The sequence below is a fragment of the Syngnathus scovelli genome, chromosome 7 (assembly GCF_024217435.2).
Source record: "Syngnathus scovelli strain Florida chromosome 7, RoL_Ssco_1.2, whole genome shotgun sequence".
NCBI lineage: Eukaryota > Metazoa > Chordata > Actinopteri > Syngnathiformes > Syngnathidae > Syngnathus > Syngnathus scovelli.
The window spans coordinates 2,768,382-2,793,553 of NC_090853.1; the positions used below are offsets into that span (position 1 = coordinate 2,768,382).

A 25,172-nucleotide genomic window follows, 5' to 3' on the forward strand; every position below is an offset into this window, starting at 1 on the left:
CCTCCCCCTTCTCATCTTCGTTCCTCCTCTCCTTGCTGCTCCTTCTCCGCTTTCACTGTGGAGAGGAGGAGGAATTTTGCAACCCTGTGTAGAGTTTCGGAAAAGATTCATGGAAATCTATGCGGTGAAGGTATTTGGGGCGCACCATGTGTGCTGAAGTCAACAGCTGGTCGGTTGGTGATATATTTATGGAGTCTGAATATTACAGGAGCAGAAAATTTTTTCTTTTATAGAAGTCTGCAATTAGTCGCTGGCTTCAGATGATGTAAAGCAGGGGTTGTCAAACTTTTTCTGTCCACAGATAAATGGAAAGTACTATTTTAGTTGTAGTGTGCAGCACATGACTTGCCAGGTTGAATTAAAGTTTTTAAAAAAATAGAACCACAGAGCATAAATGGTACTTATTTTTGTCATGATGAGATGTCTGGCTCTAAATATGTCCAGTACAAGGAATTAAATTTAAATGGCATAAATCTATTTTATTTCACAAAGTAGATTCTACTCAAATCTATTGTTATTTTACACAGTAGTTAACTTATTTTTAATGATTAAGATGGCACCAGATGAGACATTTGGCTTTTGAATTTGCACCGTAACGTTTGTTTATACTTGATGTTTGTTTGTGGTTAAGTATACTGACCTTATTAACGCCAATTGCCAAGAAAACATTAAATTTGGTTTGAAACACATAGAACGCCCTCGTACGTATCCACACCAATCACGATTGAACTGACATTAAGCGGGTACGTTCCCTTTAAATCACAGGAAGGCATGTAATAAGCCGTTACCGTTCTTTACGCTCATTGGCTGACATAAAGATTGACAGTTTGTGTAGCCATTGAGCGACGTGCTTTTACTTTCACGGAAAATACGTCATCGAGTATGCGGAAGACGCAACGAAATACGCGAGTGGTGTGAAATTAATCGGAGCTTCCTTTTCTTTCTTTGTCATACAAAAGTTCACGCTTAGCGCATGAGATATTATGTTGCTTTTCAAATTATAGTGTCACAGATCAAGAGTGAGTAACAATTTGTGTGTTTAGTCTTTTGTACGTAAAGCGCTAACCCGAACTAATTCACATTTTGTGATTCGAACGTACTTCGTGTTCTTGTCAGGTTCTCATCATGTCGAAGCAGACTCTGGGGAAGACTCTGCTGCGGAATGTTATCCGGCACACTGATGCTCACAACAAGGTAGGAGACAAAAACACAGAGTTGCCTAAATTAAAAAAAAAAAAAAAAAAAAAAGCACTTTGGGTTACTGACGTTGATAGGAAGTTGGGTTCTGCAGAACACAAATCAACTTGCATTTAGGTTAAATGAATTAAAATGTGCCATTTTACATGTTTAATAATTCAGCACAATTTACTGATGTGCATGTAATTATTGTTATTAGCCAGATTGTACTCAGCAGCCAGGACAAGCCATTACAACCTAATGACAAAGCAAAACACCCTTATGAAATACTTTGTTCACTTACTGCAGATCCAGGAAGAGTCTGAGATGTGGAAGTTGCGCGGCTGGGAGGTCCAAATGTCAAACAACAGTCACATGAGCGCCACCAAGACTATCAGGTATCGGAGCAGCTTCACTTTCAATTCCTCGGACACTAAAAACCCTTGCACAATTTTCTGACATTTAAAAAAATATATATTATTCCAGAGGTCAAATGCACTGCGATCGATTATCCTATCAGTCCAGGATTTCCTCGGAACACGACGATAGGGAGACTCGATACTGGACGCGAAAACTCTACGACTTTGAGGACAACGATCCAGACAGGTAACCAACAGGATCTGGTTTTTATTTCCTGTGGCTTTCACACGGAACCCAGCAAATTGGTGGATTCTAGTGCTATCAAAACCTGAACCAAGTGTGTTGTTTTGTGCGCAGATGGGGACACAGTGGCTTCAAGGAGTTGTACCCTGAAGAGTTTGAGAGTGACAGGTAAATTACACGCTATCACGATGAATGGACCTTGAACAAGGTGTAATTCACACCACGTCCGAATGTTTTTTTTTTTCTTCTTCACATCACCCCCTCTTGCCTGCTCGTTTGTTTTAATACCAGAGAGATTGCGCCAACGGGGATTCTTTTAGCCAAATTAATAAAGCTCAGTTTGCTACCAACACAAGGAGAGCCTATTTTTGACCAGTTAACAACACTCATCAGACTCTTTATTATTATCTGATGATGAGCCAATCGAAATTAATTGAAGCAGATGTTTATTAGTGTGTTGCTTGTGGAGCTGAACTGCATCATACCGACAGACGGTGATATTTTAGATGGGCGGCATATTAGGAACTTCCAAACGACCAGCATGTTTTACATTTTTACACAACTGTCATCTTTAGTTAAGGATTATCATTACTTTTTTATTTGCGCATTATTATTGCTCGTAATTGTGGAATTTCAGATTTGATAGTCTTTTGTTCACAAAATGGCCGCCAACTGTTTTGTTCGTACTCTATTTCCAGTGACAAAAGCAGCACCGTAAAGGAGGAGGGCCACAAAAGTAAAGGCTCAAAGTCGAAACGCTCCAAAAAGAAGAAGAAAAAGAAAAAGAAGAAAAAGGAGGAAGAAGAGGAGGGGAAAAAGAAGAGTGAAGGCAACAGCGATGACGAGACGAAAAATCGGCATAAAAGTAAGAAAAAGGAGAGGAAAGACGAGGACCGGCGGAAACGCAAGAGGAAAAACGACGATTCGCACAAACATTCGGACTCCGCAAAGAAACACAGGAGGGACTGGAAAGCGGCAGGCCAAGAGAGCACAGATGAAAGTTCCGAAGAGTGAACAGAATTCTGACATTGGAGCAAAATAAACTCCTCTGCATTTTTTTTTTTTTAAATATGTGCATTTTTATCATGTTTGATGGCATTCTGTTTTTTTTTTAACGTCACATAAAGCTTATTAACGACAAATGTCGTATTGTTCCAACACAACTGATTTATATAAAACTCATTAACTGCCATTGACGGCTATAGATGTCTTTTGACTGGGCTGGTAGTGAATGAGTTAAGTACAAATGAATATTTAAAAAAAAAAAAGTGATATTCCCGTTCTTAAGATAAAAAAGACAAAAGTCATGGGGTCATTTCGTTAGCAGCTAGTTAGCTAGGTGCTAGCTGTCAACACGATGCTCTCAACGTAATTCGAGTCGTGAAGTCAAACATAAATAGGCTGTCATTGCTGATTGGCCTGTCTTGTACCTTCTTTCCATTAGCCCCTCCCATCAATGCTTGTTAAAGAACACTCAAAGAGTTGTCAGTCCGCCGCAGCACTCCATCCCCCTGCATGACCCCGACTATTCCCGCAATGGAGCACTTTTGCTTAATGTCTCAGAAAGGGGCTAAATGACGCCATTAACAGCCGTGACCCTACAAATTGAACGCCTGCCACGCTAATGAACGGTGCCGTTGAAAGCATATTCTCACGCTCGCCGTCACGGGTCACGTCTTCCTCACTGCGGTCAGGAGACGTGGGCGAGAGGTATCTGGGCAGCTTTTTTAACTCAATCACTTGCCAGGCTGCTGGAGGGGGAAAGAAATATAAGTGTTAAAAGTACAAGAGAAAGAAACGCGAGTGGGTCAAAAGGCAACAATGTTCGAACAGATGAGAGTGCGCAAAAGGTGGAACAAAATTCAAATGTGTATCGACAGACAGGGGTGAGGTTAAAAAGAGGCACAAGCCGAAGCAGATGCGTTCAAGTCTCTTCGGTAAACAAAATTGGATTGACTCGATCAAGGCTATGTGTTCCTATGAAAGATGAGAACGACCTCCATCAAGGCCAAACCATCCGGATCACACAATTCCATATCCAAAATTCTTCATCGAACATCACAGTACTGGTTTTTGATCATGCTAGCAAACAAAACGACAAATCCCGATGTAAACAAATACACTTTAATGGATCTTCTAACCGACTCTGATTGGACTCCTCCGACACATTATCACACATTAAAGATTTAACGAGCTCCTCGGCAAGCTCACCGGGTCAAGGCTGATTTTGTGCAGCCTCAGAAGCAAGAAAAAAGCGCTGACAACACACAAAACCGCAGCTTTATTTGGAAGGCTCGGCTTGCTCGGTAGAGCTGCGGCTTCTTCCTAGCTAAGCACATTTTTACACCGCTTTGAATGAATCACGGCCGCAGATATCAACCGACAGAATTATCTCTTCGACATGACAGTCAACGGTACACACGCGCACACACACTTAATAGTGTCAGACCTCTCAAGCAAATAATTACTGTGATCCTCCTCATTGAGCTTTGTCTCCCCCTAGGGGCAGGAAACGCCCACTGCATCTCGTTAGCCCTGCAGGCGCCTCCACTGAGATCCTGTTAACATGTTCCATCTCCCACGACCTCCCCCACTCCCCCCCTCCCTCTCCTCTTCTTCCTCGCCTCTGTGGTCAACTCTGCAGCTTTTCACACACAAGTGGCGTCCTTATAAATAATTCTGGCAAGATGAAATATTCATGCGCTCAACTTGATGTGTGAAAAACGCAAATCGAACAACTCGTGACACACGAGGAAGGATTCAGATTTGAGTTATGCGTACATGTTTGACACATTTCAAGTCTCTCGGTCCAACTACAAACCTGTTTTGACAGACCTGGGTTCTGTAGACCCGTGTTTGACCTATTAACCCTTTTATGACCCAAAAATCCATGTTTGATACAATGACCTCAATTTTTTTTTTCCTGTCAACCAATATAATTCGATACACAGATTCACGAGTGCTGGACGGAGCAAAAAAATTCAACACACGGACCCGCCGTTTGACATATAGCGAGGTGTGATGACACAGGTTTTTAATGTAAAAACTTGCAGCCAACACCCAAATGCTTCGTAAAAAGTCATGTGACATTATGACTTACTTACTTTTTACATAGTTAGTACACATACACCAAATGTTTGAATATATTCATATAGGTCTTCCTTTGCGGTTTGTCGTCTTTTTTGGATCTAGACCAGCCAGATAAGGGTTAATAATATACAGTCACATCTGGAGCAACTTCACACATTCCAGTCCCATGAGAAGCCAGGAGGAATCCCGTCACTGTTAAGAAACGTGTAAAATACGTTTTTTTTTTTTTTTTTTAAAATCCGTTAAATTATTACTCGGTGTTGATACATGTCCTCGTATCGTCGTGTCTTCTGTGCTCAAATGTTTTTTTGTGTTGCTGTTCACTTGAAAGTTGCGCTTTTTTTCTCCTTTTTTTTGAACAATGAAAGAAAAAAAAACATACGAACCTCACACGGACCGACGGGTAAACAAACAAATCGTCAAAGGAATGACGAGAGGTGTTTTTTTTTTGTTTTTTTTTTGACGACAGCGAGCAGCATCCTCCATTTGTACTTTTTTTTGTTCCGTTGGTGAGAATTAAGGCACTGCTGCGTTAAAGAAACATAGGCTGACAATCCGCATATTATTCCTTCTTCCCATTTTCAATTGGCAATTGAAATACAAAAAAAAAATGAAAGAATGGCTGATTATTATAATTAATTTTCAAGGTGATTTCTTTTTTTTTTTGCCAAAAATCACATTTTTTGTCGTTCGTCGGTTTTAAGTTGAGTTTGGTTTACATTTGGTCAAAGGTGCAAAGATTAATCAAACAACTAATAGATTACCAAATTAATCTATTAATTTTTTAATATTTTTTTTACAGTAATTATTCTTTGACTTCTATAGTTTTCCATGAAACCTGAATGATCTTTGTGTTGAATCGGAATAAAAACATTTGCTCTGCTTTTACTTTGAAAAACAATAATCTAAGGACAAGATGTGACTCTTTGTTTGGATTTTCAATTGCCAACTGAAATGGGGAAAGAAAAAATGAGGCGCAGATTGCCGACAAACCTCTCTGGCGTGTGTGATGGCAAGGCGGGATGAATGGCCGATGTACTTTTTGTCTGTTTGGCGGCATGTCCGCTCACACGGTGCTTTCCAGCATCCACTCGGTGCTGCTGAACGTCACCCGGCGGTTGGCCAGGGGCGACGACTCGGCGTCCAGCTGGTTGGTGGAGCGGTGCCACCTTGTCCTGGCCCGCCGCGGGTAACTGTGGCTCTGAAATATGGAGTAGTCCCCTCCGTCGAAGGAGAACCTGTGCCGAGTTCGCGCCAGTTCGCCGGGCATCAGCAGCCCCGCATTGGCCAGGAGTCCCTTTTTGTCCCCGAAGCGCGGCGCCTCGGCCGAGCCGGCGCTCGGGCCGATGAGGCACAGCGACATGGTGGAGCCCGTCAGGCTGCTGTCCGTCTGCGTGTCCTCCGGCGGCAGGCTGCTCCTCCGCTTCCTCGACGGAGGCAGTTCCACGTCCGGGACGGCGGAGGGCGCGCCTACGGCCACTAAGGCTCTGGTGTCCTCTTTCTTGTCATGGTCCACCTTCAGAACCAGCGCCATGCATTCCTTGGATCCCTCGCGCTGGCCCTCGTCCGAAGCCTGACCGGATGCCGAGCGCTGCAGTCGTTGGTGGCTGCCGTTGGACTGCGATCGGACGCCGGGGCCCGCCTTAGCCTTGGTGTCCTCTGGCCCGACGTAGGCCTTGTAGCGGATCATGAGGATGACGATGAAAACCAGGACGGACGCCACGATGATGCCGCCGATAATGATGATCATGGTGCCCCCCAGGAACTGGCTGTGCATGAATCGGCACGGGCTGACTTCGTTGTTAGTGTGGAACTGGATGCAGCCGACCACGCGCGTGGCCGTCAGCGACGTGACGCCGTCGTCGTACACGGCTAGCACGCACAGGTCGTACTCGCGTCCGGCCGCCAGGTCGTTGATCAGGAAATCCTTGTTGGTGGGCGGGATCATCCTGTAAGAGCGCATGAAATATTTGTGACAAAACTCTCAGAGCCCCCAGGCAAGTTTAGACCGGGTGAAATCAGGTCTAAATTGTGGCGCAGGTGGTGTAATGCGATTTGATGCAGGGTCAGGCTATGTCAATGCCAAATGAGAGTGCACTTTAGGCTAGACACAAAAATAAGGAAAAGGTCTCCCTTAAGTTGGATTTGGATGCTTGTTATCTATAGATAATATTCCTCTGCACCGCAGAACAAAAACATCTCAAGGCTTTAAAGCGCCTAAAAATTCTTTTATGACTCATGTCTGATACCACAGCTCAACGACAAATGTTTTATTAATTCACCGGATGACTACATTAACCCTGGAATAGATGCCACTAGCCTACATTCTGTTTGTGCGTCACACACTGTGAATCACAGCGCGGCTTACAGTATACTTAGTTAAAAACCCTAATTAGCCCTATTTATCATCAATATTTTGCCAATAAAACAAAGTAATACAATCCCGTCATGTTATTAAACGAATGAATGAAATAATACACGACTGGAAATACATTTCCAGTATTTAAACGTATGCAAATAAATGGAAATTGGTGCATTGTAGCCATCAGAAAAGCACATTTATCCGAGTAGAATGAACTACTGGTGTGGTTCCTTTTATTTACTACTATTTTCAAAATTCCCATACGCAGTGAATATTTTAATTATTCATACGCATTGCATTAGCATTACAAAAAGAGCCATTACAAATCAAACTATGAACAACCCCTAAAAAGCACACAGCGCTTTCAAATTTTGTGCCCTACTTTATCATCCGACGCCATTCGTACGTAATAATTTAATCATATCAGGGTAACAGCCCAAAATTTTAATTCCAAAAGCCTTGACCAGTTATCAAGTACTTGCTTATTTCCCCGTCCCCAATAAGTAAATGACGCTGGGCTGCAAGCAAGCCTTTAATTAGCCAAACCGCATGTAATCACGCTTTGTGTTGCAGCAAATTAATGATGGCCTATTGCCGTTTGGCTGAGTGCGCATCGTGAAATGTTGCTGTTGTTATTTATCGTGGTGTAATGATCCTGCAAAGAAAGCCCTTTACTCCCGCCGTGCAATGCTGCGGGCCAAATAGAGACCTCAAAAGATTTCACGTCAGCCAGCTTCTGTGTGGACTTTTGTGGCTTTTTGAAAAGGGTTAGTCCGTGGAAAAAAAAAATAAAAAATAGCCACTGGGAATTCTCGCAAGACTTTGGGGCGATCGGATGCTTTTGTACTTTTTCCCCGTGTTGTGATAGCTGGGGAAAAGTTTTAATGTTAAGACCTACTTAGAGATGTTGTTGCTTTTATTCCGCTAGGTTTCTACTTTCTTGTTTGGCTTCTCACTCAGAACTTGTACTGACCAACATTTTGTCCCGTTTAGCGCCATTACTGTTATAACCACGATAGTTTTTTGTTCGCGTCCTGGTTTGGAAGTTCAAAAGACTCTTAGGCTACCTTTTTGTGATAAATAAATTTGCTATGGTTTACGCGGGCGTATGCTAGGCCATCTGTTTGCGCTTTTGGTGAAGGATGAAGGCAAAGCTGTGTTAGCTTCTCATGCTATCTTTTACCCGTGACGCTAACTGCTTCATTATTCACACAGGCTTGTCACTAACGACCAAAAAGGTTGTCTCGGTTTAATAGAATAATAAATAACCGTGCTAGCTGGTTAGCATTTCTATTTGTGTCTTTTTTTTTTCAACTGCTGTCTCGACTAACCTGTACACCAGCGTGTCGTCAGCGGTGCTGTTGTACTGGATTTGGTACATTCGGATTCCAGGGATGTGACGCTCAGACGGCCATCGGATGACGGCCGACGACGAGGTCAGCTCGGTGACCACCACTCTCCTGCCCTGCTTGTGCTTGGTGTCGTTTCCCGACTTGGATGAGGTGGTGATGTCGGACAGGCCCGGGTCTTCGCGCATGTGGCCCGTGTTGTTGACGAACAGCGGCAGCGGTATCATGTTGATCTCCACGGCAGCCGTGGCGATGCCCGCCGCGTTGGAGGCCACGCAGTTGAACGCCCCGCTGTCCTTCAGGGTGGTGATGAGAATATCAAGGGTGCCGTTTTCATACAGGATGGTGCGGGAGTTGTTGTGGACCAGCTTGCCATCGGGCGAACGCCAGTGGATCTTTGGCTCGGGATCGCCGACCGCCTTGCACTTGAGGGTGACCCCTTGCCCTTCCATCACGTGAGGCTTGGTGGTAAGGTGTTTGGTAATCAGCGGTGGTTCGCAGATGAACTCCTCTTCTTGTATGGACCAGAAGTACTTGTCCATGAGGTGGTCCGGCGAGGCGCACGTTTCCAAGTCGTCTTCGCGGGTCAGCCGACGGAGCCACAGCAGCTCGCAGTTGCAGTGAAGCGGGTTGCCCCCGAAGCTGACGGCCAGAGTGGACGAGCTGGAGCCCTTGGCGTCGGACAGCACCTGAGCGTGCTGGAACAGGCTATCGGGCGGGAGCTTCTGCAGCCGGTTGGACGTCATATCCAGGCGGACCAGCTTGGTGAGCAGGGTAAAGGTACCTGCTCCGATGTGGTCGATCAGGTTATGGTCCAGGGTGAGCGTGTTGATGTTAGTCATCCGGGCTATGGCTTCCCAAGGCAGGGTCCGCAGGTTGTTGTTGGACAGATCAAGGTCCTCGATGGTGGAGACAAACTCGTCAAAGGACGTAGCGGCGACCTGGTGGATCTGGTTGTTTCCGAGGATGAGGTGTCGCAGGTTGTTAAGACCTTTGAAATGGTCGCTCCTGATGGCGCTCAGGCGGTTTCCATCCATGTGCAGCGCCCGTAGCGAGCGAAGGCCTACAAAGGCCTGCGGAGTAATCTGGCTGATGGTGTTGCGCGACAAAGTGAGGTGCACCAGGCTGGTCATGTTGAAGAAGTCCTTCCTGCGGATGACGGTGATGAAGTTGTCGGTGAGTCTCAGCTCCACTGTCTTGCGGTCGATGGTGGGCGGCACGAAGAGGAGTCCCGTCTTGGCGCAGAGGAGCGTCAGGGTGGGCGACAGGTGCTGGCAGATGCAGCGGCCGGGACAACTGTAGCCCTTCACCAGAGCGCCGCACAGGAGCACGCACAGGATCAGCCGCTCCATTTTCAATTGCGTTCCTGCTCCTGGACACAGAATGAAAACAGGATGAATAAACAGCACCTTTATGGGATCCAAAGATAGAAGCAAGGTATCATTGCAAAATGGAATGTGCTTTTCACATCTAATGACACCTCCGATGATGAAAGGCTGCAGCGACACCATCCTAAAACATATCCGTGGAGACTTTTAAGGCAAATAAGCATGCTTGTGTGTCTGAAGCCTATTATTTCCGGAATGATCACATCTTTCTCAGTCAGCAGAGACATCCGGTGAAGAAATAAAAGTTGCTTGTCAAGATATCAATATGACCTGATCAATGAGGGCGCATAACTAGCGGAGGGTTAGCATTAGTTAGGGGGAAGGGCAGAGTTGTGCAAAACTAGATGACAGGGTTAGGGGTGACGATTTTGGGGTTGGGTTAAAAAAAAAGACTAGATCTAGATCAAGATTTAGGGTTCAGGGTTAGGACAGTTGTGCAAATGGTAGCAACAAAAAAGCCTCGAGGCGTTTTAGACTGCCTCTTTTACTAGATGACTTCTTTTTTGAGGAAGCTCTGATTTCTATTTAGGGATATTGATTTTACTCTCGGGGAGAACCCGCCTGTGGTGACAGGTGGAAAATGTGATCCTGGGCGGGAGCAAACAAGAAGCCCCGGCGGCGGACAAACGCGGATGTCGTTGCCAGACGCTCTCGGCCGCGGCCTTGGCATCCGTCTTGGCGGCAAACGGCGAAAGCTTCATTGGGAATGAGGAGCGCGTGTTAGCATCAATCAAATGAAGCGATGAAAAGTGACTTTCCATTTGCAGACCAAGGAGACGACCTCAGCGTGCCCCCTTTTCGCTACCTGTGACCGAAAATATTCGATTTAACATCTCAATTAAAAAGCAAGACGCTAACAGCCATAGACAATCTGTCGAGGCTAATTCACGCTAACCTAATTTATGCTAATCTAAAGTATTAAGACACATTTTCTAATTGTACGAGCGAATTATTACTGCTTGGAAAGAGCACCCGCTGCTTGGAAAATCTATTCTTAATTGAACCGGTCTCTTTTAATGAAAGTGAAAGATAAAAGAGAGTTAAAACTGCCGCATGTGCTTTCTGTTGACGGTCAGAGGTCATGCAAGAACTCACGCATGCACAGCGTGAGAACATTCCCAGATCCCCAAGAGAGAATTTATTTATGCAGCAAAGCCTTGCTGTTGTCAGAAATTATTTCTCCAAATTCCCTCAATTAAGAAATGGGCATAGATTTCATTGGTATGAAAAATAAAAAATGGCCGCCCACGCTTGTTTTTGTGCGACCTTGCCGAGCCGCATTAGCATTCGCACTTTAACTATGTCACAAAGCTCGCGCTTTCTCCCGAGGAGCATCTGTGCTGGAATGTTTTCTGCCACACTGCTGAGGATATTCCATTGATCTTTCACAATTTCTGGGAGGGCAAGGAGAGGCGACGTGTGTGTGTGTGGCTGGGGGGGGGGGGAGTTGTTGCCAAGGCAACTCCCAGTGTCGAATGTAGGTCTTTGAATTCAATTAGGATGATACCGAGCTTCTATCTTCATGTCAAGGTGGGAAGGTGAAGCAGATGTGAGAACTTGCAAGTAAATTACTGCTCCTGTTTGTTTTCTTTCAACATGGCTGGAAAACCAAAACAGGAAGTGAAAACCTACAAAGCATTCATGAAAAGCCGCTCGATATACCGGCTGACGAAACTCCACGAGGTACAATTTTTTTGGGGGGGTTGAAACTTCAAGGCGTTGCTATTCAAATAAAACTAACATTTGCCTTGGGCCACATCTGCAGCTTCTGCAGAGCACGTTTTCCGCCGCATTTATTAGCCTACCTGGCCCGTAAACACGCTCCAAAATATGCGTGAAAGCCTTTAAGGTGAGCGTGATTTTCTCAGAGAAGTCTGAAAGACGCGCAAGCCCCAAAGCCGACAAACACGCTCGGCGAATCCACAGAGCCTCGGCCGACATCTGCCGCCGCTGCTGTTTGCTCACGGAAGCTTGAATTACTTGGAGCGGCGCCACTTTGAGCTATCATCGCTTTAATGAAGCATGTTTACACGCAACCGTGTTCGTTTGAGGTTTCTGCCTACGTTTTTTTTTGTTAAAGGCACTTTGTTGTATCGCTCATTGGGAAGGAGGAAATCAGTTTCAAAGTATGATTTGAAGTCTACAACCTTAATCGTTGTGATGCGAGACCAGCAAGCGACATTTTGTACACGACATCTTTCAATCGTACCCGTAAACAATTAAGGAGTTCTTTGAAAATGACCAAACAAATGCAGAGGATCAAATAATTATTATTTTATTAATTATAATTAATTAATGATAATTATTTTTTTATTATTAATGTACTTGCAGGATCTCAAGATATTTTTTTGTAAAAAAAAAATATGTTCACTACTTTTAAGGTGCAAATGAGCATGTATAATTATTTTTTCTTATTAATGTACTTGCAGTATCTCAAGATAATTTTTTGTAAAAAAAAAAATATGTTCACTACTTTTAAGGTGCAAATGAGCGTGTATAATAAACCAGCTGCTAACTATATGAGTGTTTTATTCCTTTTCTTGACATCAACAGTTGTTTTATGGTATGCGCGTGTCAAGATGGTCCATAAAAATGTCTGCCTGTAATGTTAAAAAACTTTCACCATATGCTGGAGACAACATATATTCTATTTCCATTCTACCCTATGGGAGAAATTTATTGGACTGTGCACAGCACACTCATTATGCATGCATGCAACTCGGATTCTGCACCAAGCCCCGCACGTCTGATCCCACTCCAACATAGCCACCCACTCGTGCAAGAACATGTAAACATGCTTTACATACTGAGTCAGTAAGTGCACCAAAAGTAGGAAACAAAGTGGATACATTAACCGTCCCTGTATGTTTGTCGTTTTTAATCAGCACATTAAGCTAGGATGCGTTAGCGCTCTGAAAAAGACGCCGATAGCAAACACGCGTTCCGTGTCAGATGGTACACGCTTGGGTGTCTTGTTATCGGGGAATTTTTACGCTTAACGCATTCATTTTAGAGAAGCGCAGCTAGCAGACACGCCGTCGATTTGAATCGCACTTAGAAAGCTCGTCACAAACGGGAGGGAATCAATCGGGGCAATCCAATATGGCTGACAAGGTTGCCTCGAGATAGATAAATAAATAGATACATTAATACACAAACAAACAAATAAATAAACAAATGAAAATAAATATATATATATAAATACAAACAAATAAAAATAAATAAATAAACATATATAAATATAAATAACTAAATAAATAGAACCAAACGTCTGAGTCTCTTATGGTCACAAATATCTTCTGTTGCATTTTTCAAAACGAGCCTGGACTCGAATGGAAATACCACAAAATCACCAGTGACTCGTTTTCCAAGAAGGTTTTTGCTTGGCTACCCACGTGTATCTAATGCTGCGGATTACGTCGGGGATGCAGCCAGAGATATTAAATAATGAAGAGCTTTAAAATCCTTCATGGGCAGCGGCATCGTTTGTACGGCGTGACAACACACACAATGTATTCATCCTGAGATCCAATGCAAGCAGGAGCAAAACAAATTGAGCCTTGACAAAGATAATAATTCTTCAATACTAATTCTATGTTCTTTTCATTATTTCTCCCTCTGGTGCAACAAAATAATCCACAGAGAGGGGAAAAAAATAGTCCACAGTAAAATGGATGACATGACATGTAATTGATCCGATAGCTCCCGGGGCTAATTTGTTGATGACTCTAGAAATACGTAAGATGACTGGGAAAAAACATCATGCGTCATCACTTTCCTCACATTTTTGAAAGAAACTTTAAGCTTGCCACAGTTGGGAATGTGACATTGAAAACTTTATCGACAAATAATGTAGCTTCCTGCAGACAAACATAACACTACGGAGGGTGACATTGTCAGCAATTAGACGGCGCCGACGTTGAACTGTGCTCCGCCGTGACCCTCCCCCGTCAGGATGGCGGCCTAATTGACAGCTCCACTTCGTCCTTTTCAGCGGACCCCATGCGCTTCGAGTCATTTCTGACCGCCTTTTGTTCATTTTAAAAAGGGGGCGGGGTGGGCTAACGTAAACGGGGGCGTCGAATTTGCATATTCTAATTACGTCGATATGAAAAACTGCGCCTGCATTTGCATTGAAATCTATCAATGAGACACTTAAACCTTGGTGACTTTGGTAATTATGTTCTCTTCCAGACACAAGGTAGGAGATTTATTGAATAAACATGCGCCTAATTAATTGCCAGCCTGTTGTTTTCCATTTGAATACCCTACTCTCACAATTAAGACATCCATAATTGACGGTATTAATCATTCCCATGCAAGAAAGCGGAAAGGAGTGACTCCAACGCCAACATGTTTACCGGCAGAATTGTATTCGGGGCTGCTTTTGTTTTCTTTGCATGTACAATGACGTAACTCCTCCTCCACGGCAGGTTCCGGGTTGTTCCGCTACTTCGCAGATGTCGTTTATACGGTTAGCAGCTATTTTAACGTTCTTGTGTACTACTCACAGACTGATTTATCGGTTTCACGGTTCACCGCGGTTTTGTAAAAGTCAAGGTTTCGGTTAGCTACAGCAGAGAGGGGAGGGGCGAGCAGTTACGCAAAACCCCATATATAGATAAGTGAAAGTTAGCCACTGTGCTAATTCCAAAATGGCTGCCTTTTCGGGATGTTGATTAATGAGGACAAGAACTATAGAAAATAGACTAGGTGAATATTCCACACGACCGCAATTGTCACACACACAAAAAACAACAAATCAACGAGTTACCGCGGCTTAAAATATGCAAATATGGAGTAAATAAATTAGAATGATCGCGTCTCATTTTACCCAGTTAGGTAATTCGAATAAGTCACCTGTCTCCTCAGTCATTTCCAAATTTCGCTCTCTGCCTAGTGTGTCTACGTAATCAAGCTTGAATAATGTCGATTTGCATGCTAATGAGCTCGCTCCGGCATGTGAGCCCGACTTAGAGTCTCATAGCAACAGGCCAAGATTCCGATTCCGCTCACACGGCCCCCGCGAGTCATGAGGATGATGATTAGCGATGCTGTTGTTCCAGACGGGCCGCGTCACTTTTGCGCGCAGATTACTTTCCTGGCTGAGCCCAAATAATGATTTGAACAAACAGGCTGCGTTCACACCACAGACTCTGAACGGCTCACTTATTCGATCCAATGTGTTGGTCACCGAATTGTCTACTCACGGAAGAATATATATTTTTTGCTTTAGCTGCAAGGAAGTTCCATTTCCCGTTATCATGACAGTTACACACTTAGCGATCTGACGCGGACAATGCAACTTTTTGTGCACTTCTAGAATCTCATTTCCCCTAATAATTTATTTTTTATCACCCCTCCAAATCAATCAACCTTGAGCTTCCGTTGTACACGCGCGGTATTCCAAAGCCTTCTAATAGACACCTTCACATCTGATTCCTGACATTACATTCCTGCAACGTGCACGGTGAAGCTGAGGCTCATTGAAGCCTTCAGAGAAACTGCTGAAGAATCGCACACTATCGAAGGGGGAGGCGTTAAAATAAGAGAGCGAGCACGATAACAGCAGGAGTCGATAAAAAGGACGCAAAGGCACGGTGAATGACACGGAGCCCGGGTGAAGTTCTCATCTCTATTTTGGGTTATTCTCAAAAACAGTGCAAGATTTCAAATTGTGTCGTTCATGTGTGTATTGTACCTGATTGCTTTCTGCTTCAATTTGTGGCCTCCCACAGTAGCATCTTATAGAAGTATGCAATAATCATACAAATCTTGATTTATGAACACTACAAGTATGAAATCTTTGCCATTGATATTCTGTGCACAGCTCAATACTATCAAGACTTTTTCAGATGGCTGGTCAATTTTAATACACGGTGGCAGAGCCTACAAGTACCTCAGTGGAATGTGACCAGTTGAAACGGCAATAAGGCGGAACTAACGAGCTGCAGCGTAGAATCGCTTCAAAAATCTTTCCGTAAACGATCATGGCACTTAGCACAGGCACAGTGGAGGAGCCAGGATTTTTTTCCCCCCTTTTTTTGGTCTGCAAAACCAATATATATTTTTTTGGTTTACAAACATAAAAAAAAAAATCCCCAGAAAAGGCAATGCTGAAAAAAAAATCTGAAAATACCCAAAAGTCAATTACCTGGGGAGTCGGTGCCCCTACTGCCCCCCCTCTAGCTCCGCCAGTGAACAACACTAACAGACTACTGTATATGGTTGCCATGGTAATAATAATTAAAAAAAAATCACCTCCTTGTTGTTTCGATGTCCAACCACTACAATTTACTCCTTTAATACTTTTGTCTGCTCTCCGTTTCATCTCACCCCTCTTGAGACACAAAACACACCCACACACCCGTAGACCTGTATTATATATGCTGCGAATCAAATTAACTCCACACAGGAGACACCATGTTTTTCCATTAGGGACCCCGCTGTTCAAATCTCGCTTCTCGTGCATCATTTTATCCCCCGCGTCAAACCTAAAGTAAATATCCAATGTTCTCGTTTGCGTAGAGCCTCCGTTCCACTCTACACAGTGAGAATGAAGGTAGCGTAAATCTATTCTTATTATAAAGAACTTAATTGATACAGAGAGGACTGCGTGGGGTAGATAATGAGGTGACACACTTTGACGTTATTTTATATCCAGGCGGCTTTCACACTGCGGGGTTTTGTCTTTTGCATTGGCGTAACGACACGGAGCGATGCAGGGGGCCTGAAATAAGCCACAAATAGATCGTTTTGCTTTCTTTTATGAAAATACGGTCTGATTTTAGGAACTTTGCCTAGCTTACAGGCAATGTTTGAAGTAACATTTTGTAAAAGCTTTATAATAAAAGTTACTACAAATAAAAAGACGATTAGGAATTTCACAAAATATATGATGTTGATGATTTGTAGTTATATGGTTGTATTATTATTTAACTTAGGTTTATTTATTCTAACCACTAAGCTTAGTAAACATAAATCATGCAATATTATTTACATTTAAATGAAAATATTTTCACTTTTTTTGATTTTTAATTTTAATGCAAAGTGTTAACCACTATAATAAAAGTTACTACAAATAAAATGACGATTAGGAATTTCACAAAATATATGATGTTGATGATTTGTAGTTATATGGTCGTATTATTTAACTTAGGTTTATTTATTCTAACCACTAAGCTTAGTAAACATAAATCATGCAATATTATTTACATTTAAATGAAATTATTTTCACTTTTTTTTTATTTTAATGCAGTGTTAACCTATCAATGGTTAAATTATTATTATTTTTGCACTTTAAAACAATAAAAAGTGGGAAAAATCAAGATGTGTTTCAGCTTTCAACAAAGAATATATTTTTACATTTAAGTGGTTACCCTGCAGTACCTGTAATTTTGAGAATGTTATAATGTTCACTAAAACAATCAAAGTTGAAACATATCTTGAATTTTTGTTGTTGTTGTTGGCAACCTTGTAATTTCCAACGCTCCAATCGCATCTTTGCACATTACCCACTAAATGTGCTCACAACTTGGAAATTTGTTCTGTCTAACGCACCATGCTCAACGGAGCAGAAGAAGATGCTAATGAGCTATTTCCGCCGTACATACAAATGTCGTTCGACACGTGCAAAAGTTGCGACTCCTCAGCCTGACGCCGCCAGAGAAAAAATGTCATTTGCAACGTGACACTTATTTACACTCCCGCTTTTGACAAAGCTTTCAGTCGTTTGACAATGAATCTTATTTAGTTCCGATCCTTTTTCACTATTCGGCGTCGTCTATGTGCACAAACGTAATTAAGGCTGATTTGTCATTAGCAAGTAATGGATTAACATCAGACACAAATGGCCATTTTGACCTCGTGAAAATTAATTGTTGTCGTCTCATTAAAATAAAAACAAAATATTCCTAAGCACGGAGGGGAGGGTGAGGGGGGGCAATCAGTCATCGGAAAACGGTTATTGCACTCTAAAAAAAATTAGATATGCTTCTTAGTTAGAAAGTACCGGTAAAAAAAAGAATAATTGTTTGGTTGTTTTGTGCTCAAGTGAACTTAACTACTTTTCATAAAGTCAGAGTAAGAAATATTTTTTTTCTCACCCCGGCTGTAATAATGGCCGATATTATTTTCATAAAGGAGTAGTAAGGAGTTGAGTAATTATTTTCTTCTTTTGCTACCTATGTGAAATCAACTTCAAAAGTACACTAAAGTGCGAGTGCTTTTTTCTCTTTCCCTTTACAGTTTGAATATTTTTTTTTTTTTAGAAAGTATAATCCATCCATCCATTTTCTGAACCGCATACATTTGTGAATCACTTTTCATAAAGTAGACCTTATGTACGTCGGTGACAACAAACGTAGCCCACGACGTTAGCATAGAAGCTAATACAATAGGAGGTGTCCTTGCTAGTCCGCTACACAATAGATAGAAATACAAAAATTGTGTCGACATGAAGCATTTTAAGGCCGAATCATCACATACTGTTGCTGCGACACATTTATTCGCTCGAGAATGACGTGGAGCGAGTTCATTGCGAAGTTATCACTGTGCTGCCGGCAGGCCTACAAATAATTAGATCACAAGGCGTTTGACGGAAACGACATTATCAGACATTTTCTTTCAATGTCTGTTGCTAGTTAATTAGCGCCTTTGATGAATTGGCCACTAAATCTAAAAGGCGGTCCAAAATGCCGCGCAGTTCTAACCAATTCCAAACGAAACGTTGGCATGTCACATCCAATTCCCTCGGAGTGCCGTTTTGCTGCCTTGTTTAGACGGAAAAAATGATTTGATAGCTGTTTTTCATTTTAATCTGTTGTTAAGAAACACATCAAAAGGAACGGGCACAATGAATCGGGTTGCAGCATTGAATCGCGACTCATAAACGAGTTCATCCAAAACGTTGTATCAAATGAACATGAGCTCAATTGGAACAAAAAAAAAAAAAAAAGCACCAAAACTGGCCAGACGGCACAAATCCTGGAATGGTTGCAAGACACAGAGCCAACCGTTTAGTCACACCGATCAACATTTTATTTATAAATTATTTAAATATTTCTGATATTATTTTATTTATTAAAAATATATATCTTTTATAAATTATTTTATTTTATTATTAAAGTTAAATTCCAGACAGGAGGGCTCGAACCAAGATTCAAACCCAAAGCTGCGCAACTGTAAAGCAGACAGGCGACCCACTATTCCACCGCGCTGCCCGAATTTGTTTCCCACTTGTTCAAACAGCATTTCAATTAGCGTCCAATTTGGACGCTTCTTCGGCACAAATGGCGGCAATAAAATAACCAATCGAACCGGTTTTCTTTTGAAATAAAAGCCTCTCGCCTTAAGTGACAATTTCTAAATTGAGTAGCCAGCTTGGCAATTTCATCATATTTATTTATTTATTTCGCCTTGCACCAGGTGTGTGATCCGTCCGCTCATTACAAGCGGGGAAATGAAGGGCTCGCCGGCCAATTAGCGGCCACCGTAACAAAATCTATGAATAATAGATAAGCTCGATTCGTTTCAGGTACTCCCGCTGATCAAATCCAACGATAAAACATCAAAAGTGCGTTCACTTTTGATGAAGACGAGCACGGGTTGGGCTATTTTTCTATTTTCCGCCATGTCCGGCTTGGCGCCATTACGCCGCTTTAAGAGCAGCTCCGTCCGTTAATGCTCCATCCAAGGCGGCTCATTGCGCTGGCAGGAGCACTTTACGCCATTGCTGCCTCACGCCTCCTCCCAAATAGCCGAATTACAGTTAAAAAAATAAAATAAAATCCTAATTGAGTCTTGAAACCCTAATGGGAAATTACAAGCCAAGCTTCAAAGCCTAACATATTTTCAATATCCCAACCAGGGCTTGAACCTCTAACTTGAATCTCCAACCATAATTTGAGCCCCAAATTTGAAAACTCATTTGGGAAAAACTAGAATGTTTTGTCTTCCAGGAAGCTCATATTGTTTTCAAGAGCATTTCTGACGTCCCTTAAGTGAAAGCAACCGTACTTGTTATTGACTAAACTCCAGGCTTGACACCCACATGAGAGTCTCCCCCCGCTCTGGGAGTCTTGTTTATCCTCAGTGAAGAAAATAAAAGCCCTGATTATGCTATTTTTGGAAAATAATGTAAATGGAGTCTAGAAGTCAGCAATAACTAACGAGCGCGTGCGGGCGGGGAGCTTGCACGTGTTTTTGTGTGCAATGCGGGGATCATTTGATGTAGCAAAACAAAACAAACTGCCCCAAAGGGGGGAGGGCGGGTGTGTTAACAATGCCTCACCACCCCCCACCAACTCCAGAAAGCGTATGATGGATAAAAGAATCAATCGACTATGAGCTGGCCTGTGTCAAGACGAATATGTCGAGGAGACTCCGCCTCCCATCGAGAAGAGATTTGACAGCGCAAGCAGCATGGGCCCGGCCGGCTGCCTGCCTGCCTGGGAGCCAGCCGCCTGCCTGTACGAAAACATTACAGCTGACTTATGCCTTTCATGTTTCCTCATATACACTAAACCCGCCAAAAAAGAAACGTTGTGGCATTGCTCTTTATCTAGCGGCTTTTAAATTGAAAATATTTCAACATTCTTATCTGTCACAAGCGCATAAGCGTCGAGCCTAACCCAGGTTTGAACCAATACTTAGTATTTTTAGTTTCCTTCGGAAGGCCATTTTGACTGTCAAATGAATGGTAATAAAAATTGCTAGAAACATCTAGAATTTTTTAAAAGTGAAGACAATTTGACACAAAGTCGATGCACAATTTGTGTTTGCAAATATAATTCCACCGCGGACCATAGTTTGACATTCTAGCACCACATGGAAAAACCCTAACCCTAACCCTACTTTAAAACCTTAATTTTAAAATCAGCGAGAGGCTAGAGACACTCCTCTGAAAGCCCTACATTAACTTGGAAGCCCACTTTGAAATCCGCTTCCTGGCTTCAATCCACACTTTGAAACACCAAGCATACCTTGAAACGCTAACTGCAGTCTCCTGTTTGAAACCGTAACTCGGGCTTTCCCCTTCAGGGCTTCCACTGTACTTAGCCGTTTCAAACGGATCCGGTATATATAAAATGGCATCAGACAATATATATAAGGTGAAAGGCAAAGCTCATCTCTGAGCCGGAGATGCTGAGGTGTCTTAACACGGCGACGAGTGCTGTTGACCCGAAAGAGAAACGGCGAGCCTTGATATTCCAAGACAGAGAAGCGGCCCAAAAGAACACGAGGCAGGAAGACGGCAGGCAGGCAGGCAGCTGCAATGTTGAAGAGAGAAGGCTAATAACTTGACCCCTTTTTCCCTCCCTCGCCGTGTGCCGCCATCCCGAAAACTTGGCTTCACTATCTACTTAGAGCGCCTTTTCACGGCTGCGGGCTAGCATCACGTTGTGCGCGCAGCCGTGAACGAGAGGGGGGGCGGGGGCTGGGGGGGAGTTGTGTTGTTGCGCCGCGTGCCTCCGCAGACTTGACAACTCGAATTAAATTCCTCTTCAAAGAACAGCAGGCCAAAAGAATATTACCGTTAAAATATTAAAACAAATCACGAAACGACGGTCTTTTTGGTTATGCATAACGACTACTCGAAACTCGGCCATAATGTCCGACTCAGCAACGCTAGAGGGCTAATTAGCCAGTTCTGGCCATCCCCTTTGAACCATAGTGCAAGCGGGAGCCATCCGAGATCTTTGTTCCTATCACTGAGCAATTTCCTCTCGCCGAGTTTCCGTCCGTGGCGGGTCAGAGGTAGGCTGACTAGCCGGCTTCCCACGGGTCCCTTAATGAAACCAGTGGACGCCCAAGTTGTGTGCCAATCACATGAAGAGGGAAGGGGGGGGCTGTAGACAGATGCTGAGGGGGGGGGCTACAGGTACCCAGTGCACTTCAAAAGTGGCCAATTCTTCACGGCTGACGGCTCTCTGAAGACACAGCGCAGATCATTAAGTCCATCCTCTCATGCGCCAGCGTTTAATGAACACTCGCATGCGATATGATGTAAGGCCTGAGTGTCAGCTACGGCTGCGCTTTATGGCCCATTTCAACTTCAGAGACTCCACCAGCAAATGTCCTTAACCCACATGGATCACATATTTTAGATTAGGAGCTAGCTGAAGGCATCAACATCTTCTTGAGGCCACCTGGATGAAAATGGAATGTTTACATTTAAAATGGTTCTTTTATGTTTTGTTGGAGAACCCAAGGTTGGAATTTTCTTTTGGTATGTTCAGCGGAGCAAGAAAGGGGCGTTTGCGCCATTGTGGGAGCGAACGCAGCCAACTTGATTGCTTATTCCTTTTAAATTCAGCGCAGGAGAAGTCAAGATTGGGCCGTGGCAAAGTACATTTTATAAGGAACCACAAGAAGATCTTAGTTCTTGCTTCATCCCAAAACTTTGGATCAAAATGACTCCTAAGGATGACCAAGCAGGGTAAAAAGAAGAAAATGAGTAATTCTGACCTAATTCCGTCCTGGCACCTGCACTTTGACGGTCTTCCCCGTAATAAATGGCCATCTCGAATGTGCATATGCTGCAGCTGGAATGTGCTGATGCGTCACTGCTAACGCAACACTTTCCGCTAAAGGTTGAAGGAGGCAGCTGCTGAGAATCGCTCAAATTAACTCACCACAAGTCAAGCCCTGGTTTCCATTGCGAGAGTCACATCAGTATCCTGATCAGCTGAATGCCCACTCGCCACTAGGGGGCACTGGTTGCGGTGGATGGCTGGATTTAACAGGAAACCACCTAAGGAAAAGAAGCGTAGCGTTAAGCAGTGCAAAAAAAAAAAAAGTTGAATATGCGTTTATATCTTTCAAAGCGCCACCAAAAATAAAAAAAGTGAAAAACATCAAGGTTGCCAGTCTGAACGTGTCAACCCTCAGGTCCCCTGCAGCAAAATGTTGCAGTGAATTTTGACTTTCCATTCACCAAACAAGTCAACCCTGCTGTCAGCACTTTGTTCTTTCAAATCCTGAAAGGTCAACTGACTTTAAAAGAGTGATTCATGCCTTTGCCTCTGCAAGACTATTATCAAGAGTCTTTATTCACATATTAGTCAGCCTCTGCAGCTGGTCCAAAATGTCGCCCCGTGACTTTCGACAGGCCCTCGCAAATGTTATGCAACACCGATGCGGTGTTATTCTTATGGGACATTGTGATTTCCTAGGAATGCTGTTATCAATTACTCAACTCCCTATAAATAATGTTGCACATTGCTATTCATCCGTTTCCGACCTTTTTGAATTCGCACTATGCCCCCTAGTGGCGAGAGAAAATAGCCAACAATAACAGGTGTTCAGTGTTTACTAGAGGGGGGAATATTTCATCTCTACAGTCTGACAGAATATATTCAACAGATGGATAGGATTAAATTTGTATTTTATTTCTCAACAGCACCGAGGTCTGTTTGGTTTGAAAATAAGCGAAGGAAAAAAAAGCCTTGCCCGAGCGGGACCGATTGCGTAGTCGTGATTTTGTCCTAGACAGTATTTCTGGGCAAGAAGGGCAATATTCCTCAACGCACAAGGGAAGCAGTCATACAGTCATAATCTCATTCAATGAACTTGCTCCTTCTTCACTGGGTGGCCTTGGCTGCGATATGAATGTTGATCTGATTACCAAACGGGAAGGAAGCAAAAGCAGCAACAGAAAAAAAAAAGAAAAAAAAAAACAGCTTTGGGGATACTAAGTCTATGAACGTCCTGTCATTAATATTTCACTGCATCATCATAGCTAAAGGAGAACAAAGTGAAAAAAAAAAGGAGGGGGCGGCATGAGAGGACGCGATGAAAAATACATCGTATTTTGACACGTCTTTGGAAAGGATCCCAGCACAACAAAAGAAGGATGACGTTACAAAAGAGCCAGATGAAGATGGAAGAACATGTGGAGTGTAATTTACTTATCCTCTGCTGCCAAGCGGCAAGAGGAGAAATCTGCCAAGGTCACTAAACTATACTTTGTCACAATCTAGGAGAGATTAGCATATGCCTCACACAGAGCTGCCATGCAAATAGAGAATCGCTCATGCTAGCTTGACGCTACTGTATATCAATTTGTATTCAGAGGGTAGCGACCTGGGGCACCTTCCGCTACTCATCCAGCCAATGAAGAATTGATACCGCACGGATTTTGCTTCCTTTTTTTTTTTTAAAGCCGTTGCCGTCCCCTTCACTCCGCAGCCGGCTCGCTAGCATGTCGAGGAATGAACCGAGGGGAGGAGGTAAAATTGGTGGCGCCATAAATGTCACACTCATTTCACAGTCTGCCACGGTGCCTCTACCTCGATATAATTTGAGTTCTCGTGTATGTGTGGATGCCGACTCCTCCCAAAGCCACCTGCGCCGCAGAGCAGCTACAACGCTACGATAAGTCCTTCACTCATCCACAATGGATGAACAAGTGATTTCTTTCGAACTCCATTCCCGGGACTGAAATTGTCACCTGGCACGAATTGATAAAGCTGAGAAGCCGCTCACTAAATCTCCAACATGGCTGGTAAACCTCCTTTCTCTCGTCCTTTGTATTCGCACCTTCACTTGCTCTTATTATTTTCTACCGGCAAGAATATGATTTTAAAAAAAGCATAAAAATAGGCTCTATGCCATACAACTTTGGACAAATGGGTGAGTCATTACCTCTTCCTCGGAATATATGTACTTATTACTTGCATAAAAGAAGTGAAGGTTTGGTTATTTTTGATGAGAACGATCAGAGTTAGCTCATTAGCCGCCCACCGTATGCTAGCACCTGTTCCGACGACTCGGTAAAGAAAGAAAATGGCTAATTAGCCAATTAGTCATGTGGCAGAAACTCAATGTGTTGAGGCACTTGGACATTAAGGGTGTCACTGCTCTCAATTAGATTGACTTTTTTTTTGTTTGTTCTTTTCCCCCTCTCGTTTGTTTTATAATCATTTGCATGGCAACATTGGAGTTGTCTTTTTGTCAAAGTAAATGTTTCAATGATTCTTCTCCCTTCCGCGAGTCTTTGACTTTGATTCTGTTCGACCTTGACCGTTCGAACACGAGTTTGGTTCTCACATTTCAAGTTGTGAACGTCATGAGAAATGAGCATCCTTTGTAGGGTGTCTGTTCTCAGTCAGAACTAGTTGAGGTTATCTCGACGGTATTTCCGACGCTTCCAAGATGGCGAGGTGTTCCGAGCAATGTCCGGCCGGGAGGTGGCCTCGGGGC

The 25,172-nt window shown here is 43.2% G+C and overlaps 2 protein-coding genes across 6 annotated transcripts in view; one reads left to right on the forward strand and one right to left on the reverse strand.

Moving 5' to 3' along the window:
• Nucleotides 1–9: 9 nt before the first annotated feature.
• Nucleotides 10–2,971, forward strand: nkapd1 (NKAP domain containing 1). Of its 2 annotated transcripts, none has more exons than XM_049725303.2 (6): nt 10–173; nt 1,117–1,194; nt 1,486–1,574; nt 1,663–1,782; nt 1,894–1,947; nt 2,478–2,971. In XM_049725303.2, exons 1-6 carry the CDS (start codon nt 147–149, stop codon nt 2,791–2,793), a joined length of 684 nt encoding a protein of 227 aa, XP_049581260.1. In that variant the 5' UTR covers nt 10–146; the 3' UTR covers nt 2,794–2,971. The 2 variants fall into 2 exon arrangements, with proteins under 2 accessions (XP_049581260.1, XP_049581261.1); XM_049725304.2 differs by lacking the exon at nt 10–173 and adding an exon at nt 192–1,019.
• Nucleotides 2,972–4,041: 1,070 nt separating this feature from the next.
• Nucleotides 4,042–25,172, reverse strand: part of lrfn1 (leucine rich repeat and fibronectin type III domain containing 1) — a 102,611-nt gene continuing 81,480 nt past the window's right edge. For all 4 annotated transcript variants that reach the window (XM_049725281.2, XM_049725285.2, XM_049725280.2 and 1 more), the window contains 3 exons: nt 22,604–22,722; nt 8,563–9,952; nt 4,042–6,818 (listed from right to left, as the gene is read on the reverse strand). In XM_049725281.2, the coding sequence (XP_049581238.1) occupies nt 5,936–6,818; nt 8,563–9,932 (2,253 nt within the window). In that variant the 5' untranslated portion in view covers nt 9,933–9,952; nt 22,604–22,722 and the 3' untranslated portion in view covers nt 4,042–5,935. The remainder of the gene's footprint in view (nt 6,819–8,562; nt 9,953–22,603; nt 22,723–25,172) is intronic.